This window comes from Meleagris gallopavo, chromosome Z, assembly GCF_905368555.1.
Source record: "Meleagris gallopavo chromosome Z, MGAL_WU_HG_1.1, whole genome shotgun sequence".
NCBI lineage: Eukaryota > Metazoa > Chordata > Aves > Galliformes > Phasianidae > Meleagris > Meleagris gallopavo.
In genome coordinates this window covers 18,622,136-18,643,858 of record NC_139435.1, presented here as the reverse complement: position 1 = coordinate 18,643,858, position 21,723 = coordinate 18,622,136, and the positions used below count along the sequence as shown (strand labels likewise).

At 33.7% G+C, this 21,723-nt stretch overlaps 1 protein-coding gene across 9 annotated transcripts in view; it reads left to right on the top strand.

The window, feature by feature from the left end:
* Window positions 1–21,723, top strand: part of PDE4D (phosphodiesterase 4D) — a 594,225-nt gene that overhangs the window by 419,277 nt on the left and 153,225 nt on the right. Inside the window, exon 1 of one of the 9 annotated variants that reach the window (XM_085213716.1) lies at window positions 7,079–7,229. The exons of the other annotated variants lie outside the window; for them this stretch is intronic. Within the exon in view, the coding sequence (XP_085069842.1) occupies window positions 7,141–7,229 (89 nt within the window). The 5' untranslated portion in view covers window positions 7,079–7,140. Of the gene's footprint in view, window positions 1–7,078; window positions 7,230–21,723 lie in introns of those variants that run through there. 9 annotated transcript variants of the gene reach the window in all.

Genomic DNA, 21,723 nt, shown 5'->3' with positions numbered 1-21,723 from the left:
GTTGATTGTCATTCTACTGTAATCATTTCCAGAATGTACATTCCATGGCTGCTCTTAAAGTGCTGCCTTCTGTCTTATTACATTGACCCACAGCATCAGAAGTGGATGTTGGTGGTACAGCAGTAGAGGTTGAACCTTCTCACCAATATCTCATTACATTTTGTTGCCATGTGACACATGTCAGCAGAGGAAGCAAAGGTGTGTCATTAAATTTCTCCATGAAAAAAAAAAAAAAAAGGCACTGATTCATCAATGCTTGCTGAACACTGATGAAAATCAAACAGTGGAAGTGAGCACAATGAGGTGATGGGTGCTGCAGTTCAGCAGTAGTGATAGCTACAATGTGTCACCTCTGCTGGTGCAAATTATATGAGTACTGCATGCAGGCCTCTTGTTTGTTGCTAGCAAACAACATGGTGGTGACTGTGTTGAAAAAGAGTGTTTTGTAGCTAAGAATTTGTTCTATCAAATAGTATTATTGTTCTCTTTCTATTTGTTGTATTTTCCATGGAAATAAATGAGAGGCACTACTTTCAGAGCAGACTACATATATATCTTTTCTGAAGAAGAGAACAAAACAAACAAATTCTATATCAAATCGGTCCTGGTCTGAACTAATCTCTTTCCTCCTTTCTTTTAAATAAAACTTTGATACATTGTACATCCTCATTTAAAGTTTTAGAATTTATCTACAAAAATTTTGTATTATCTTTACAAAATATATTAAAATGCCAAACTGAGCATCAGGAGAATTGACATGTTTTTTAACTGTCACACAAATTAGCAAAGTTGAGTTGCATACACTTTGGACTCAGAATTCCAGTTAAGAGATTTTCCAAGTTGTGTTGGCAGTATCATTTTTATCTTCTTGTGGCTGGGCATTGAAATATGATTTTTATTTCCATCTTTGCCAGACATCGCTTTATTCTGTCCATGATGCAAACAGAATTTCTTACATATATCAATAATAAATGCAGTAATTAAAATGCAGGCTGTATACCTACTTTCTGCCCTTTACACTTTTAGATCTTAGGTAAACCATTTCAATCTTTTACAAAGCTGCCCCATTTTTGCCCTTGTCCTAAGGGAGAATTTCTCAAATTAACTCTAAGTGGCTGATGCAGCCACTGTTCTTCTGCTGCAGCCAGCTAGAAGTAGAGTGGGTTCTCCCAAATAGAACCCACTTCTAGAAATCCCACTGAAAGTATATATGATTGGAAGTATACAGGGCAAGGAGTTACTCTGACTTATGAATACCTGTCAGGTCTTTGAGGAGTTAAGAGATTGTTTAAGATCCCTAGGAACAACCAAAATCTTTCCTAGTTAATTTGCTGAATACAGCCTTTACTTATTTGTGAAATCTCCTTTCAGTGAGCCAGCTTCAAACATGAGTCAGTGGTGCCTAGTAATCATTTGCACAAGCTCTTCAATTTCATTTGGACTAAAATTAGGTTCCTCTGTAATTCTTGAGTTGTCATTTGTCCTTGAAGTATATCACTGCTCCTTGAAAGAATAGATAAAAAAAGAAGAGCTTTCATTTATGCATTAATTAAAAAAACAACAACAAAAACCACCTATATTCCTCTTTCCTTCTCCCCCCTCCCTCTCTTCCTCTCCTCACCTTCCCCCTCTCCCTCCCTTATTGTAGATAGTGTTGTTTTGCATCTTTATGGAAAGACCATTCCATTTATGCTGGTACATTTGATGCCTTTCTTCTTTCTGTCTGGTATTACTACTTCAGTTTCTAGGAAAGAATTTCACAGTTTCAAATCTTACATTTAGCTCTCCCTGTGATTTACTTCCAGTGTAGACACAATTGTTTTGCTTTCCAAACAAGAACTTTCTGCTGCAGTGCATAGCTTTAGTAGAAATAATTGTAACACCAGATTTTCTCTTGTTTTAAAATATAGCTACCATTTTTTAACAATGATTTCTATACACTGGTTATTTTAGAGGCCACAAATAATTGAGGACCAATTAGACAAAATATTTTGTATATGTATATTACTTCAGATAATTTTATCATCAGTAAGGCTAGCAATGGGAAAAAATATATTGCTCTAAAGTTACTGTAAGATAAAATTCAGGTATTTTGTGATTTTTCAGAATGTTTGGTTTTGTATTTACAGATTCAAATATAAATGAGGGATGTGCTTGTGTATTGAAGTTTACATGTCTTTTTCCTAATAATTTTTAGCCTATGATTTTAACAAAGTTAAGTGGATTGCTGAGAATCTGGAAGGTAATGAAACCATTGCAAATTCACGATCATAGTAGAGTGGATATGTAAGAGACAGGAGCTTGAGGCTATGCTGACTATTTCTCACAAAAAAAATATTAAGTGAGAGCACTCTTACGAATGCTCCAACCTTAGGAGTAGTGTCAAGTACTACAGAACACTTCAGAAATTGTTATTCAAGTGATGAAGTCTTACAGAAATACAGCCATTCACATGACAGTCAGATTTTTTTTACAAAAGCAAGGGCTGCACAGTTAGTCATTAAAGCCAGCAAGGAATTGTAAGTAATAACAAGCAGAAAGAACATATGATAGAAACAGATAATGGTCTGGGTTAGAATCTTATTTAAGCTATATAATATAATATAATAAGCACATACAATTTTCTTGATACTTAGTCCCCAGTGATTTGTGTAAAATATTTGTGATATTTTTTTAGTTGAACACTTTAATAAGTATCATAAATAATTTAGAATTTCTGACCTGCTAAAATAGTTCAGACTGAAGAAAATGTATTTATCTTTTGAGAGGGTTTATTGCTTTAATTCAGAATTAAGATGTTTTCATCTGGAATGATTCTTCTTTCAGGTAGTAAAAATATATCAAAGTCAGGACACTTATTTCAGAGGAAATACATTTCTCATAGAAGTGTAACATTTTAAATAGGAATAATGTAAAATACTCAATTTAGAATAAATTTTACAAGCTTTGACTGGTGAATGAGTGAAATGTGAAAATAATTTTATTTGATTCTGAGTCTTAAATTTTCTTAACGTTTCACTGATGGTGCCTCAATATGAAACTCTAAGCACCATTTCGTTAGCACAGGAAGCTAAAATGCAAGTTTATCTTGTATTTCAGTGGTACACTGCTAATTCTTGCTTTCTTAGATGTTGTTCATTTCTGTCTCAAAATGGAAAGAAAGGAGGGGGGAAAAATTGAAACTATTTTGTCAGCAATAAATTGTGCATAAATATTATTAAACTGTCACTTCTTAATACTGATTAAATCATTTTTACCTTCATAATGACCAGTGGCATTATATTTTGGCATGTCCTAGTAAAGCATCAGGCACTATCTGAAAACAGGAAATATAAGTCCGATTGTGAAAAATATCTATAAAATTGCATGTGCAAGTATGAATCATTATTTCCACTGCAATGATCCTAGTTCAAACTCTGTTTCATCATTTCCAATTGTTTGTTTCCTGCATCCACCACTACTTCATCTGTCAGAATGGGAACCAGTGGATGTGTTCACCTTCCTGTACAGCTCAAGAAACAGTTGTTTAACTTGCAGCCTCCACAGCCCATTTCATTGTGCCCTGGCGGGTTCAAATCCATACTGCTGCCTGTGCAGGACAGCACATATCCAATGAGTAGATCAAACTGATCTAGGATGTTGTAATGAGTTGGACTTGACACACAAGATCAAGACACAAGAGAGAGGCTACTTAAATAAACTGTAGTAAGAGTCATGGTGGCCAGATGCTAGTTATACTTCTGTCATGTGCTCTGTCAAATAGCACAGTGTGCCACAAGTCCATGTCCTGGGTTCCCATATGGTGGGTTTCAATCATATGACCAGTGATTGGAGCTAAGTCAGAGTAATGTCTGCAAAAGCACCACAGCCATCACTCGTGAGTCTCCAGTTATTTAAGATGTAGACATACTGGGAGGAATTTACAGACAGAGGTTGGTCTTTTGAGTTCTAAAATGCTTCAGGACACATCTGGAAAAGTGAACTGTTTCTTTACAGATGTGTATGCTTATCACTAGACATTGTTACTAGCAAGAGCTTTTATACTCACATCTCTGCTTAACTGATGCCCAAGTATGGGGTAGGTTTGTACATTGTTAATTTAAGTTTCCCACTTTTAATCACAGAATGTATTATTTTATGGTTCATTTATGTGAGCATTTTCAGAAATAAGTAGCATCAGTTTTGGTATTTGAGAGAATAGTAGAAGACATATTCTCTTGTAATAGTTGTCTGTGTGGATCCTGCAAACCTGAAGCCATCAAAAATTATATAGTGTAGTGCTGCCATTGAACAGCTAGGACTTATTCAGACCAATAATGCAATGCATATCAAAAATGTAGATCAAAATTTACAATCACAGAACTGTACAGAACATAAAAATATTGCACCATGAATGTTCATTACAGTATGCAGCTGTATGAAAAGCCTGTTTTATCATAGAGTGCAATGATTGATTTTACCTATTTTAAACAAAACTAGGCATTTGTTTACTCATGTTATCAAGCTATTTTTCCACAAACAATTGCCTCCAAATAACTACTTAATGTACATAATGATAAATCACCTTATGTTCTTTGAGTGCTTCAGGAATTCTTTCCTTCCTCCCTTCCTCCTTTCCTCCTTTACTTCCTTCTTTCTTTCTGAAAGAACCAGTTTTTAGAAAGGAAGGAAGGAAGGAAGGAAGGAAGGAAGGAAGGAAGGAAGGAAGGAAGGAAGGAAGGAAGGAAGGAAGGAAGGAAGGAAGGAAGGAAGGAAGGAAGGAAAGAGAGAAAGAGAGAGAGAAAGAGAGAAGGAGAGAAAGAGAGAAAGAAAGAGCCAAGCCACTTCTCTCTTAAGACATATTACAGAGTTGTTTCATTTCCTTGAATTTCCATAAATTCTGTGATTGTCTTGATACAGTGATCTACTGCATGCAAAAATACAGTGACAATAGGTGTTTTTTATATCAAGGTATAAATTTAGTCTGTAGTAATCTTGTTGTAAGGAGCTTATTTCTGTGACCTTATTGTGGTTGGCTGCGTTAGCAGGTTTGCTGAAATAATGAAGGAAGGGCACTTAAGGAGACAAAGAAAAGATAGCTGATAATAAGCATACTTGGTTCTATTTTCTTTGGGAAAAAAACAAAACAACCAGTGAATAAGGAAAAGAAAAAGAGGAAAAAAGGAAAAGAAAAAGAACAAAAAAGAAAAAGAACAAAAAAAAAGGAAAAAGGAAAAAGAATAAGAAAAAGAATAAGAAAGAAAAAGGAAAAGAAAAAAAAGGAAAAAGAAAAAGGAAAAGGAAAAGAAAAAAAAATGTTGATCAAAGTCCTTTTTAGAAATAGAATGTGAAAAGGAAATATACCTGGCAATATAAGTTATTTAGGCTGCAAATACAAAAATTCAGTCCAGTTTTGGTTTTATTTGCCACAGAGTAATGATAGATTTTGGCAGGACTCACATCCATTATTATTATTCGCTCATGCTTTAATTGACTGTACTAGTGATTCAGATCTTAAAGGTTATCCTGACTGTGAAAAAATCTGTCGTTACTCAAAGAGCAGCTCATAAACCATTGTGTGAATGGTCAAAGTCCAATTCCTGTGCATATTAGACACTATATTATTATATTTAATTACATACATTGAATTGCTTAAGAATTTTGTGACTTTTGGCCCAGAAACTGATTTTACTTATGAATTTCATATGTTCAAAGCTGATCTCATTCTGTGAATAAATTTACTGTCTGTTGTCTGTTGGCTCTGTAGCATATTTGTGTAACATGAGAAAAATAGTTCCTTCAAAAAGCAAAACATACACAGGTTATATATGCATTTTTTCTGAATAATGCAATTTCTCACTTTACTTTTTACTGTTAAGATAACACATTTCATCTATTCATAACTGATTGATAGATTTTTCCGTGAGAATTTATTATTCTGTCTCTCTAGCCTTTGCTGATAGAGCCCTGAATATTCCTAAATTGTCATTTTTAATGTTGTGTGTGAATACTCAGTTTCTTCTTCATGGCTTTTCTTATGAGAATTGGCAAGGGTCCTGAAAGATCATCAGGTCCAACCTTCTCTAGGAGAAGGAAGGCTAGATAATGCTTCTGGCCTGGCTGGCACTACGTAAGTTGGTGTTAGAGTTGAATTGTAGGCTCTTATTCACATTACCTGCTACTAATACTAGGCTGAAATGAGTTTAAGCTTGAATTAAGTGAAAACTGTAAAACAAAGAAATAGATACCGAATCTGAATATCTGAATTCTGTTTGGAATTCAGAGTGACCCTAGCTAACAGCAGCCTGAGTTCAGCTATCAGTCATTGGCTGTTATTCAGTAAAGGGAATGGTGTCTTTGAGAAAAGCTGCCAAGAGGCCTGAAAATTACCAGTCTGAGACTTACTTTCTTAGAGTGGCTGATCTCTTACAGATGATTAAGCCCTTTCAGAAAAGCTGCTTAGTGATATAAACTGATTCTCTTTAGAAACTGTGAGGAAGGAAGACACACTTGAAGGGAGTTAAGAATTAAACAAAGAGCAATTTAGAGGTTTAAGGACATTTTTAGTATCAGTTTTATTTCCTGGCTGCTGGCTCTTTACAGTGCTGAAGAGAAAGACGGAGAACAGAGGGAATTTTAATTGTGAATAGTATTTTGGGGTTCTTATTTTATTTATTCTTGCTTTTTAAATATATATTAGCTGCCTGATGCCAACCTGTTCCAATATATTCTGTAGAAAAAGAAACATTTTCAACAGATTGTGAGGAGTTAGAAAGCCTTTTTTGGGGCTGCAGTGAAAAGTCAAGAGTGCCGGCTGTTTCTCATTTGCCTAAGTTCTACAGTTCTGTGCTTTTTAGTGCCTGCTACAACCAGCCAAGGCTTTGCCATAAGAGTACCCACTTGAATAATGAGATAAGAGGCCTGAATATAGGAAACGTTTGCGCAAAGGGCAAGTCTCATGCAGCAGGAAATCCCAGTTATCCCTTCTAGTCTGTGCTCTCAGCCAGCCACATCTCTGCCAAAGCATACCATAGGAAAAGGACGTTCCCTTACACAGTTACAAGTGCTTCATGACTAGCGCGGGGCACATCCAGTGCAACTGTCCTGCTTCCCTAGTGATTAATATTTTTCTTAGACAGTTTTAGAATTTTATCTTTGCTGATGGCCTTTTTGTGGGATCCTTTTGGAGCCTATATCCCTCGTCCATCTCCAAGAAATAAGATGAGATTTCGCTTTTTGAAGTCCTACAGGTACCTCTTTTAATGGTGTATTTGAGATAGATAATAAAGGCAACTGGTTTTTTGTTATTATTTTTTTACGGGATTTTAGTATATAAGAGCCTGGAAATTGTATTAGTTTTGATTCCTGCTATTTCCTTGAGTTCATAAGGGCTTTGCTGAACTTGTATAGTAGGAAAATAGTGTTTCTGTGTTATTGTGTGATAGTATAAATAAGTGACCATGGAAGTTTATGAAACTGGACTACTCAACCAAATAATAATTTTGAATCTATTATTTGCACTCCAAATCTGAGAAAAGGTGCAGAGTAATATTTATATCAGTGTTCTTGTGAAAGTATTCATTCTAGATATTATAAGTACTTATCGTAAGGTAATTTATGTAGTTATAAAAATGACACCTTACTAAGTCAAAAGTAGTTAATCTTTAATACTCATGGACTTGTACTGATTTGTGCAGCCAGGGAGACATATTTTTCAAATATTTTTGTGTTCAACATTTAAAAAGTGTAATCACAATAAAAATACACATTCTTTTTCTACCTTAGCTGATATTCAAAACTGACAATAGCAAAGTATGTTTTTCAGTACTTCTTGTACTGCTTTCTGCAAATGTATCAATACTTGTATTCCAGTTTCTTTGCTTTTATCTATAATAGAGATAAAATAAATTTTAAAGTTTAAAATTTTTGAAAGATCCTCCCACTTATATATAACACATAATAAAACTTGTTAAGTATAATCTTTACTATTCATTGAGACATAGTCACATGTATTTGCAGATATGTAAAATATCAAATGTCCATGAGAATAATTGCTTTAAGTAGGGATATCATTGGCAAATACTGTCAATGTAAGTTGTATCAAAAATTGGCTAGATACAATCCAGCATCTCACAATGTTTTCTTTAACAAAAATAGATAGTTTATACAGAGGGAGCTGTTTTTATTACAAAAAAAAAAAAAAAAAAAAAAGTAAAAATAACAAATAATGAAATTTGAATAGAGAATAAATATATGGTATCTGTTATGATATTATCTCAGTTCCAAATTGGATCATATAATTTGATTAACAGTCTCTTAAGGCAGTATTTTTTTTTTTTTTTTTTTTTTTTTTTCCTTCTTCAAAAATACTGGTAATATCTTTTAGAATCTTATATCAGTGTGTCGGAAGAAAAAAATTACATCAGGTAGCATTTTAATATAGGATATCCTTGTTATGATTAACTTACATAAATCTTTAAATATTGTTAATAAAAATAAAGTCTTATCTGAACTTCAGAGACAGGAATGAATTTTGTTTTATCATAGTAATAGTGTTACAGGTTGTCTTCCACGGTATCTAAGGAATTAGTGTGATTTTGATGGTAAATTTTTAAAAGTTGAGGCATAGTTGTGTTATTCAGTGTCAAACATTTGTTTTTAAGAGTTAATTTAAATGTAACTTTTGACAGAGAAGAAGATTAAAAAAAAAAGAAAAGCTGTACATATTTATGTCGCTGCCATAGCTCCATTCACACTGTAGGTTATATTTAGAAATCTACTACAAAATTTTACAGTACACAGTCCCTATGTAATTTAATAATCTTGTTTATGTCAACCGGCGGTTCTGCTCACGTCACTGAACTATCTGATGTCAAGGAGCTTTGGTTTCTAGAACAGAATTCCTGATAGAAATATCCAGGCTTTCCATAACTTTGTTTTGTAAACCATGCTGTTCTATTTTATAATCTTAGTTTAAATTGTGAAGTTGCCTATGATTGTACAATGTTTTTTGTTACATTTTGGGCAAAAACATGGTGTTTCTCCTCTGATATACTCAGAAAAACATTGATTAAGTGAATCATTGTGTTTTCCACTTCCATGTTTTCTTTTTGAAAGATTATGTAATACATGAATGCCTCCTTTTCTTCAAATACTGATTTGAGTTTCATTGCTGAGCAGCAGGAGCAGGAAGTTGTACATGTGTTTGAAAGGAATGGAAGTCTTTAGAGAGAAGAAAAAAACGTACTGATACAGAACAAGCTTTTCTAGAAAGAGCTGGAATGCAACACAGTTACACAGAACTAATCTTTCCATTGAATAAACAGTAGTTTGAAGCCTCAACAATTGCCCTGAGAAAGCCAAAAAACAAACCAAAACAAACAGACAAACAAAACAAACAAAACAAAACAAAAAAACACCTTGTAGAGGTTCACTTTGATTCACTATTCCACAGAAGTGGAGTGTTCGTAGCTTTAGAACTCAGGATCACTTAGACAATTCAACAAAGGGAGAAGGATTTGCCTTACGTATCTGGCTGGCCACTAAATCTTCTACCACCATAAATGATTTGCAGATAACTGAGTGGAAATCTGAGTAAAATCTATATGAATAAATACTGGCAGTAGTACGCATTAAATTGAACAACCAATTTTTTTTTTTTAATTACTACATTGTCAGAACTATATCTTCATTTGAATAGCTGTGAAGAAGCACTCCCTGAAATTCAATAATCATGACATTTCTTTCTTCATACAGAAAACAAACAAACAAACAAAAAGTTCTTTGTATGTTGTGTTTTTTTTTTTTTTTTTTTTTACCATATGTCATATTTCCCCGGACCAGAGGAATGGTCATGTGGCCGAAGCCACTGCCAACTTCTGCAGCCAGCTGCTCAGGACATTCGTACATAAGGAGGCAGATTCCCTCCTGCCAGATAATTGTACTCCAAGCCACTAAACTCTCAGGAGTTAAGCTGCAAATGGAATCTCTCTCAAAGAACCATTTTCAGAAATTCCTTCTCTTAGGTTATTTCTTAATGACGCCAAAGATTTCTTAGTTAGCAGAGTGTAGTACTCTAACTTCTTTTGTTACTACCAGTTTTGCCATAAATTGGAATATAAATCAGATTAAAGTTTATTATTTTATTTATTATGGATTAAAGTCCCAATACACTGGAGCTAGTTTGCTTTATTATGAGTAGTCACTCAGCAATGTCTGAGAAATAAAATTTTTAAATGCACAGGCACGGACTTTTCTAGCTAACATGATGAGTCAGGCAATTGTTTCATTTTGCAGCTTAGAAGTTCTGTAATTCAGAAGATGTCACATCACTTAAAATGATGTTTTGAGCCTAATTCACATTTATTTTCAACAAAACTGCATGCCAAAATGTCATTGTAACCAATCAACCATTTGATTATGTTAATTTGAAATCCTTGGGAAAAAAAAGAAGGAAAAAAAAGAAAAAAAAAAAAAAAGCAGGATTTATTGCTGGTCAGGTTAAGTAAGAATAGGATGATAGGTGCAAGTGAATCATATTTGACGCTTGGTGTTGCTGTAAACTTACATCCTTGGCAAAATAGCACAGACCGTGTTTCAGTACCAGTTCCTAAAAATCCAGTAAGTCAAGTTACAGCCCATGGGTCCCCAGCAGCAGGAAGAAGTTGAAGTAGTATTTTCTAAAGCTTCAGACTATGCTTGTATTTCTTAGGCTTGATCGATCCTCACAAAGTTAAGTTGAGTCAATCTATGATAGTGTGACAAGTTGACTCTGTCAGCATTTCCCATTTCTTCTTTGGACTACCAATACTAGATGTTTGTTTTGTGGATTTTTTGTTGTTCTATCATGAAAGAAATTTAGCTAATGTTGAATGAACAGAAAACTGAAGTATACGTACACAGAAATTTAATCATTAAGGTTTTTTTAGTTTCTGTTGATGTGAATTCTAGCAGCCAGGACTAATGGTAAGCTAGAACCTGTATGAAGAACGATCAGGAAATATAGACCGAAGGAAATTATGCTACATAGGGTTGCTATGATTTACAATAAATATCTTGGCTTTGCTATTCAGTGCTGAAACAATCGCTGAATGAAGTTGATGTTCCAGATTAAACTGGGAGCAGGCTTCAGAATCCCTCTGTCGTGAAGAAAAATATTTCACTAGCCATTAACACCAGGAAACAGTCCATTTGATTTACGAATTTTAGATGTCAATGGATATTATGTTAATGTCAAGACTGTCTGACTTGCAATTCCCTTATGTATAACAAATTCTAGAAGCACTATAATTAGATCATCCAATATGATACTCAACACATCAGGAAAAAGCTGACACTAGTTCAGCATGTACCATATCAAAATGTTGTAATTAATTTCTAGAAACTGCATTATAGAAGGAGAAAACTATTATGGGAGTAACCTGTAAATGTTAATTTTATGCTGCTATAGAGTATGTTTGTATGCATTGTGGGTCTGAATACATTATTTTTTATTGCAAAGAAAATTGAAAATCTCAAATTTCTTGTTGGAATTAGTAAACACAATTTATTTCTTAGCCCCCCAAACCAGTAAGAGCTGCATATCACTTACTATTTCAGTCATCTGTGTGAAAACAGTATGTGAGCATTAATAGAGAATTTCTGCAATATGGCAGAAGGTGATTTAAAGCTCTGATGTACCTTTCTTAATGTGCCTTTAATTCTATGAGTTTAAAAAAAAATAAAGAATGTAGATAAAAAATGATTAAAAAAAAAAAAAAAGATAACAAAATAGCACCAAAGACAACCATAGCTCTTGCCCATGTAGAACATTCTAACACACACACCAGTCCAGTGTCCCTTATCCACAAGGCCTGCTATATTTCATAGCAGAGGTGGTCCATGACAGCTAATCCAGTCTCCTGGCCTGTGTCAGCAGCCAGCAGCAAATGTTTGAGAAAAAATAGCAAGAAACTTGCTGGTTACAGTATAATATTCTTTGAGAGAAAAATTTCAGGTCTCCAGCAGATCCCTAACAACTAGTGTTTTTTTAAATGATGCTAAATTTTTGGTGTCAGCATTATCTCTGGACATTTGCTTTCACAGGTAAACTCTGTGGAGTGTAAACATTTCTTCATTCTGTTTTCATCATTTGCCTTCTAGTATTTTTTTTTTCAATAAAGGTTTTGTGACCTGATGTTGGTAAAAGGGTTAGCTGCTGTTCTGTGTATTTATATGCTCCTCTTTTTCATCAGCTTTCCAAGTCATCTATCCTTTCACTGCCTCTTTTTACATGGCAGTATTGCCACTTCCATATTCTTATGTCTCTTAGTCTCTTCTCCTAGCACAGTGTTCCTTCTGATGCTCAGTGACTAGAAGGAAACGCTACGTTTCTAATCTTTGTAAATAAAGCTATTCCTCTTGCAAATGAACCATAAAGATATTTCCATTGTAATATTTCCATTATAACCACCTATTTCAGTTTTAATATAGTTTAACAGATTTGCTGAGTAACAAATATTGAATCCTGAGTAATTATCTCCCATTCCTTGAAATACATGATAGTCTCTGTACTAGCATGTTTAGTATTTTGAAAAGTGTTGAATAGTCTTAATTCCATTGAGATGTTATTTTTCTCCTGTTCCATGTCTACCCATTCTTTTTTTATTCCGAGAGTTTACAAGGACACAATATTGAATGAAGGCAACAGGAATCTGCAGGAGGTGGAATTACATTCCAGTTTCCATTGGAAATCTTACTTTTCTGAAAGAAAAAGAAATCCTTCTTGATGAATGGTCAGTTTTACATAACTTTCCATGGAAAGAACATTTCTGTTTTAAGATGAAGAAATCTACAATGTGATTTTCAGCCTCTTTTCTCCAGGGTTCCTGGCTTGCTGGGAGGTCAGAGGGTCCTTCAGGCAAGCTGCCAAAAACTGAGCAACCATAAGCAGGAGACATATGCTTCCCATCAGCTGTCCTATACACTTAGTCATTAATACATGCGTATGTCTTTTTGTGTTTATATACACCTATATATGTGTATATTACATTTGCCTTAAACATACACATGTATAGCTGTATTCATATATCCTACATTAGAATGAGTGAAGTATCAGAAGTTGGTAAGGAAGAAATAGTGCTTACTTTATTGTTTGTCCACATGAACTCTGCTTCACTCTATTTATTTATTCATTTAATTTGCTACATTTCCAGTCAGTACTCAGCATTTTAGTGGCTTAGCTTTCACATACTTGGTACGAATTTCTGTTGAAACTGCAAAAGTAGTGACACGGCAGAACAAACAATATAGCTGAAGAATATCTGTCGTCACTCCCAAGCAGGATAAGATAAGTTCCTGTTAACACTAGCTGAAGTTGTTTAGCTAGTGAAGAAACCTAAAATGGAAGAAAGCAACACTACTTAAATGGAATATATTTGTTTTCAGATGGAGAATGGGAGGCTCTGTATTGTCTTCATTATAACATACACAGATATAAATAAATAGATAGATAATAAAAAATAAAAAGAAAAATACAGTGTAGCTCCAGCTTGAGCTACATAGGTATTGCTGTAATATACCTTCAGAATGTGTCAGACTGTGTCAGATTGAATACAACTTAAACTGCAGTTGCTGGATGGTTAGCAACCATACCAGATTTTTCAGTGTCCTCATGACTTCATCTGAAGGCACTTTTTCCTTCTTCCTGCTCTTTCCAGACACCATCATGCACCTAAGCCCTTGTTATAAACTTCTGTGGAAGTACTAGCAGCCACCAAAAAGGATCTGCAACATCAGATCTACTGCAAAAAGCTTCTTACCCACAGAAAATGAGAGTTCACACTCCAAAGAAAATCTTGCTAGTTTCATAAATGCTGAACCATCTACTTTTGCACATGACCATTTCAGGTGTGCTTGGAAGCAAGAACAACTGGCTGGCTGAAGCTTCCATTCTGACCAAAGGGTAATACATTCCTAGGTAATTAGAGCTCTCTTCTTCAAATCAGAAATACTCCGTTCTCTTCCACTGAATGTAATGTTTTCTCTTCCTTATGATAAACTGAATGTGGCAATACATGGAACTTAAAATTATCAACTATACTGTGGCAAATACAGCAGGGTCTGCTAGTCAGATAGCTCTGGTGTCAGGCGGAAGCATCTCACTGAACTGAGAAATATGTAAATGATGCTGTTTCTGACCTTAATTCATATGACGCTAAAAGTCTCTGGTGTTTTCTTATGTTTATGTGGTTTTCCTATAATTGCAAAACATGTTTCGACTTCTAATGGAGTTTCTAAGTAACCATCTAATTACATCATTTTTTTCTTGCTTTTTGCTCATTTTACTCGTAAGCAAAAAACAAAAAAATAAAAGGAAAAGAATGTGATTTTGTAAAAACTCTACTAAAAAAGTTAACAAGACAGCTTTCTAAGCAACAAAGCCCATCCGTTTTATGTCATGTACTGGAAGGAAAGCCAAAGGTTTCAACATCACTTGAAGTAGAACAGTAAAAAAAAATGAAAACTTGAGTCAGTTCTGTAAGGCAACAGAAGATAAAAGCAGAGAGTAGGGCTTACTGGTAGCAAAGGAAAGAAGCTAAGTTTCTTCTAAATCCTGTAGAAGAAAACACTCTAATGAATATGCTGTGAGATGTTCAGAAATGATGAGTTCCTAAACTGAATTATCTATTCAGGATCATTTCTGTGCAGTTGAGAATTAGGGAGAAATTTAGCATTTTACTGCCATATGTGGTTAAAGATGTCAGCATTCATAATGAAAATACAGATTTTTGATTTTTTTTTCCACTAGAGAAGACATGGCAGTCATACCATCTCTTAACATTAATCTCAGCATCCAGATGAAAATCTTAATGAGAAAATCACACAGTCTTAAAGAAGCTATTAAGTTGAAAACAATATTTTTTCCTTATTTCCTCTTGTCTACAGGCCCTCTTGAGCTTTCTTCCATGCACAGCATCTATTGAAACATGGCTTAATTTGAGGCTCCTTACAATTTAGCATAAAAATGCATTTTGTTCTTGTTTCTGTAAACTCTGCTTGGGATCACAAATACAGAAAGAATTCTAACTAGAGTGGTTTTGCAATTCAAATCCAAGCACATTTTAATGAAAAAAAAAAAAAAAAAAACCACCAACATTTAGTGTTTGTAGTCAAGAGTATAAGTGATATAACACAACTGGTGTACTGAAACTTGGAGATAATAGCAAAATTCAGTGTGATTTCATTAAGTTCTTTTTCCAGAATACAGACAAGATTTTAGATGTGCTAGAGAAGCATATACCCTTGTGATCCACCAAGTGCTTAAGCTTTGCTCCCACATTTTCTTCTTGGTAGGCTATCCATTCTAGAATATTATTTACAATAAAATGATAACAGAAATTTTTAGTTTTTGTTTTTGTTTTGCATACTTTTCTACTCAGAATCTTAAATACATCACACATTAAGCTGCAAAAGCATATAAAATTGAAATAGGAGTATATGTGAATCCAGGTAGTGTCTGTTAAACAGAAAATCAGACAGGGATACAAATCTTTTCTATGCCAAATGTCAAAAGATGCATGTTTCTGTAAATTTTGATACAAAGCTCTTTTTGAGGTGTCTTGATGGTATTATCAAATGCTAGCCGAGTTGGTTTTAGTGAGAGCTTTTTAGTGGCTCTGATTTTTCTTTGTGTCTAGACAGTGAATAAATCAATCTGTAAGTCCTTCCAGCTGACGAACTAGGAGTAGCTGGCAGAGCAATGTTGATAATACTAATCTGTGCTACTCCTCTCTCATTTGGAGTGGTCCTTGGTCCAGATCTCAGTTGGTCCATGGTAATTCACGAGCCATTCTCAGATGTGCTTAGGAGACTCTTATGTGGCCCAGGTCAACGTTGTGACATAGATCTTTGTAATAATGAGTAATGCTAGCAAAGTAAAATAGAAGTCTTCAAAAACTGTGACAAAAAGAGATGGTAAGGGAAATGTGGGTTAACAGAAACCAGAGTAATACAGAGACGTTTAAATAAAACATCTCAAAGCAGAGATACCAATTTTTAATACTTAAATTACATATGAACTGTATATGAGTAAACCTCCATTAAGAATATTTGAGTGTCTTTCAATTCAATTAAAGTAAACTATCCTAGCTTTCTGTTGAATTATATTCTGATAGCGTATGTTACAGTCTACAGTCTATCTGTCAATCTCAATTTCTTGGGGAAAAAAAAAAAAAAAAAGAGTCTCAAGTATTTAAATTTAAAAGGGCTTCCCAAAGCCAGAAAAGCTGGGAGTGTGATTTAATTGTAGTTCGAGATTTTTGTACAACTGCTGGACTTCAGGAGCTTTAATGAAAATATCATAGTCTGTGAGATTAGAAATGAAGTTTTAGAAGTTGGCAAGGCAGGGTAATGCCACTTTGATATTCATATCTTTAATTTATTCATCCAAAACTTTACTTCATTTCAATAAGGGTTTTCAGTATAATATGAACAGTGGAAGTAAGCTGCAGACTGGTCATCATGATGTCAGACTACTTTCAAGTATTTGTTTCTTTTAGAGTACTAAGATAGTCAAGTGATTAACCCAGGCTGCTATCAACATGCAACAATCCCCAGCCTCTTCTTCCCTGATATCCTTTCAAGATGCAGATTTCCCAGCTGTACAAGACTGTTTTAAGATGTAAAGAGAGAGGTAGACTATTCTAGAAAAGCTGTACTTTACATTGAGAAAGAAAACTGCTAAATTTGCATTTTATTCATCACTTCAAAGCAAGAGTTGGTCTTTGACCAAAAAAAGTATTTTATAACTTGGACTGTACATTTGAATTAATCTGTCATTTTTATTTTAGTTTGTACTAGCTAATGAAAGTTTAAACTAAGGAGGATAAAAGGTAGTGAGAGAATGTCAGTGAAAATTATTTATTACAGTGAAGAGCAGTCTGGTGTGATCACAATTTGCCAGTTTACCTTTAGTAAAGAGAAGTATATGGGTGCCTTTTACTGTAAATAATTTCACCAAAAACACTTCTAAATATTCAAGCTAATATTTACTTTGGATAAAATACATTATTTTGATCCTGTAGTAATTTAGTTCACCATTAAGTTTCATACACTCAATTGCTAAAAAGGAGGATAAGAGTTAAACTGCTTCCAAGTAGACACTTTCAGTAAGACACAAACTTTTTCATGTCAGCTTTCTGCATGTACTGTCACCTTCCTCAAAATAGCTTTTTGTTGTAATAACATAAGCAGTTCATGGCAATGATGTAAAGCACTTGAGAGCATGTACCTTAGAAGTCTTACAGATCTTACCATGAATTTGGTGCAGCATCTTCATTTTTGCCTTTGTAGCTGATAGCTTAAGGAAGTGAAGTTATAATAAACTGACAGTGACTTTATGTCTCTTTTATACTTAAAAAAAAGGGATTTTTTAATTTTTTTCTTTAAACTTTTTGAATCTGTAGTTTATGAGCATTTTCATATTCAATATTTTTAGATACAACCTAAATAACTGTCTTTCATTATATTTATTATCTGTTCCTATTTTTTAACTGAAGTAATTACAGAATTTTTGCTTTATTTCTAGATTATATTTCTGGCTACCAAATTGCTTGCTTTAGTTACCTACTTTCTGTTTGTTCTGTCTCTATGTATACATAATATTACTGCAATTTTATTTACAGTTAATGGAATAAGGCATTGTAGAGACCATATTTATGGAAAAATATATTTCCTTACTTGGCAGGTATATAAAGAAAATGCTGTGATAATTTTATGTAATGAAAATAATCATGTGACTTACTTCATCTTTGTCAATATACTTTTAATTTAAAATAAAAAATATTTTGATGCCATTTTTCATCTGCAAATGTTGAATTGCGTGGTAGCACCTGAAGACTCAGAACTGCAAATTAAGAAATGAATAACTACAGAAAGCTAAGAGGAGTCTAAGAATTAACTTTTACAACTTTAATCTTCATATTTGCTCTGGCTATATTATAGGAAAATATGGAGCAAAGGGAGTGGGGAGGAAAAAACTGTTAAGGAGGAAAAAAAAGCATTCAGATGAAAGAAGTGATTGACTGCAGTGATATCTGACCATTGTCTAATCAGTGATTAGAAAATTATACATTATACTCAATTATTTTATTTCTCCCATTAGTAGGAAAGAAATAGCTTCCCAACTACCTAGAACCTTTCAATCCATTATACCTCTTTTCAGCAAAACAAGATTTACAGCTCTTCTGGAACAGAGTTAGGGTCCCTGGAGCTGACAGTCTGTCCCACTTAGTTATCTGCATGGATGCAACTTACAAAGTTCAGATATATGTTCACCTTCTCTGAATATAAATTACCTTCAAATTATTTGTACCGTAAATAACTGTAATTTGTTTAATAGCCAGGCATTGCCACCCCACATTGCCAGTAGCAACAAGCACCTTGATGCAGATTTAGATTTAAGTCACCTAATAGCTTTAATGTGATTTTCTAAGTAAAACTTTACTGAAAATACCTACCTGTTTTGTACACAAACAGGCTAGTACTGCTGCCATACAGAAAGTTTCTCTTACGAGCTTTTGTATTCATAGCATTTTGAAACTTCCGTATTAGCTCTGTATCTCTCACAGACACTTCGACTGCAGAAGAATTTATTTCATTCCTTTTTCTAAACAACACTCACATGGCAATTTTCATATCAGGACATAATTTTTGTCGTAGCTCTTTCTGACATGTAACTGTAAAAAATATGTGCTAGTAACTCCTTCAACTAAATTTAATCAAAAGCACAGCAAAAAAACAAGCAAACAAACAAAAAACTAAAGATGTTATAAAGAAGATATTTTAAAATGAAAGAAATATAATTTCAGTAATGTTGCAGGGAACTTAATTTACATATTTAAATGTTTTATTGTCCAGGTCACCAAAATGACCTGTAAGTGTTGACATTCACTGGGATATTGACTCATATGACGAAAACAGCCATCGTTCGCTCCACATGTCCCTTGAGTCTGTACATTTTAAAGCAACAGGTGCTTAAAAGCAGTACTATTTGAGTTCCTTCCCTCTTTGAACCAGTGCAAGTGATCTAATCAATGCTGTAAAAATTCAGGTCATGTAAACATATTACCGTCAAACTCTGCATTTAATCTTGAATCCTTCTGAGGTGATACAGAAAGTTAAGTTTTGTTGTTTCTGCTTTCCATTTTTAATTCAAATACCAAATTTCTACCGAATTTTTCCTCTCCAAAAAGAAAAATTCTGAAGGACAAATTAAATAGGCAATGCAGTGTAACTGTAGGGCACTGTTCAATGTTGAATATTTCTAACCTTACTATACAGAACCCAAGTATACTATAAATACAAATCTACATAATATTCATCATTTGGCATGCTCTCAAGCCCATGAACAGTCTTGCGTAGCACACGGCTGTTACTCTAGTGTATTAGCCTGAAGCACAGGGAGAAATTTTCAGAAATTGGCTCTTTGACTTCTATTTGGTTTGGTTCATCTTTGCATGTTTAGTTAGATCCTTAGTATATAAAGTAGTTAAATGTTATAACAAAATGATTTTAAAAAATAGAGATAGTTCAACTTCTTAATAATTATACTGGCAAACTTACAGTAAAAAATATTTTCCAGGGTACATATGAAATCATACTGACTGAACTGAACATGAAGATGAATAGTAGAAAACTGACATACAACATTAAAAAATTCAGATTGATTAAAACCAAAGAAAATAGCTTGACTTGATTAGGCTTAGAACTTCAAAGAGAAAAAAAAAAAATTACTATTGAAGAATTTTAATTAAATATTTGTAAAAAATTTTGTAAATTATTTTCATGTAAGCTGATATATATATTTAGAGAAGTTTCTTTTTAAAGTAGTTTTGTGTATAATTTACAGCAGCAAATAGAACAAAATAAAAATGTAGGATGATTTTTGCAGTTCAGTACGCTTTATTTTTTAGTTTTCTTTTGAAAGTCGAATGGAGAACTCTAGACAAAAGTTTTTGAGATCTTTTATAAGAGAAGTTTAAAGGGGGTATGAAATTTCGTAGGGACTTTTTCCCTGCACACAGAGTTTGCATGAAAAACACAAAGAAGTGCTTGAGAAAAGAACAGCAACAACAAAAAGAGAGCTGAACCTGCTATTATCAGAATAGTGCCAGTTATTAGGCAAACTGATAGAATAGAAAAATATAAATGACTTGGGGGAAAGAAAATGAAATTTATATAGAAAAAATATCACATATGAGAGAAGAAGGGAGAACTTAGGGTCATGCAAATGTTATTATACTGCTGAGGCCGCAGTCAGGAAGAAGTGGCAGTTTTTGCCTGGAAGTGGAGATTCCAGACAAGCATGGTTGGGAGGAGGTGGTGAGAGTTTGACAAATCTGGGAAGACTGATCTTGGAAATATTGTTCCAGTGGAAGCGAGAATGTTTGGATATATCATGGCTAGGCCAAAACAAAGGATCAAAGCTGAAATTATTGTAGGATGTCATAAAAAAAATGAAGGTGGTATCCACATGACTTAAAAAAATGAAGTAATGCTCATTTAAATCTCACCTGCTTGTAAGGAGTTATCAAAAATAATGGCAGAAGCATAGCTGATGTAGTGAGGTAAAAATGCTACTTAATGATTCCTTCAATAAAAGCCTGCTGTTTAAAAACATTTAAAAATATTTTTAAAATAATGGATAAGAAAGAACAGGGCTAAGGAATTACCTCAGAAGGAGATGTAAGGTAAAACTGAGAGAAGAAAGCAAGATTTCTTTAAAACAGCAAGTTGAAATAGGAGAGGATGCTGAGTGTGAAAGAATTTTTAGAATCAGGGATTTGTTTCTGGCTTTAAAATATGTCAGAGCTCAAGGAGAATGAAAATAAGATTTGGCCAGGAGGAGGTCATTTGAAGCAGTGCTTGATGTAAGAGCAAATTAAAAAATACTGAGAATCTTTGAAGTTTAGTGCAAGTAAATTGTAAAAATTTTAAGGACAAAACTGATAACTAACAATTTTAAATAGTTGTAGTTTCCAATTGTGACATAACTGATTTTACAGTGAGTAACAATTGTGATCGTGTAACTGTTCTTTAGAAGAATCTGTAAAGATAAGCTTTCGAAAAAAAATCAACCACAACAGAAATTATTGTGTTGGAAAGAGCATATTCTTCCAAAGAAAAATTACCTTCAGGAAAAAGCTACTTTAAATGTGTTTTTTAATTTATAAGGGAGAGAAAAGTATCATGAATTTTCAATGAAATGATAATTTAATATTTAGGTTTTGTTTGTTTTTGAGAAAGCACAAATTAAAAAGAAACAAGAGCTATTTGGTTAACCATATTCTTTTAGAGGTACTCTTTTGAAGAAAAGAAGTCCAGGGCCCTTAATTGGTTTGAACTATTACTGGTTGTCATTTAACATTATCTTCAGTAGAATAATGGTCTTTCAGACATATTCATCACAAAAAGGGAATGAACAGGTAAGACTTCCCTTTGCAATTGTAAAATATGACTTTTTTTAGAAGATGTGGTGTTTTAAGTTTGATGAATTGTGAGCCTTCTTTTAAAAATATATTAAGAAGAGAAAGACCTGGTGCCTCTCCTCTTGATAAAATAGCGATTGTTTCTTCTGCATTTAACACAGCAGCAAATGATTATTAGGAAGTCAGCTGGATCAGATTCAGTGGTTAAAAATAGAGATAGCTCTGTAGCTCTGTTAATCAACTGCTAGAGGATCACATCAAGAAAAGAGAGAAGATT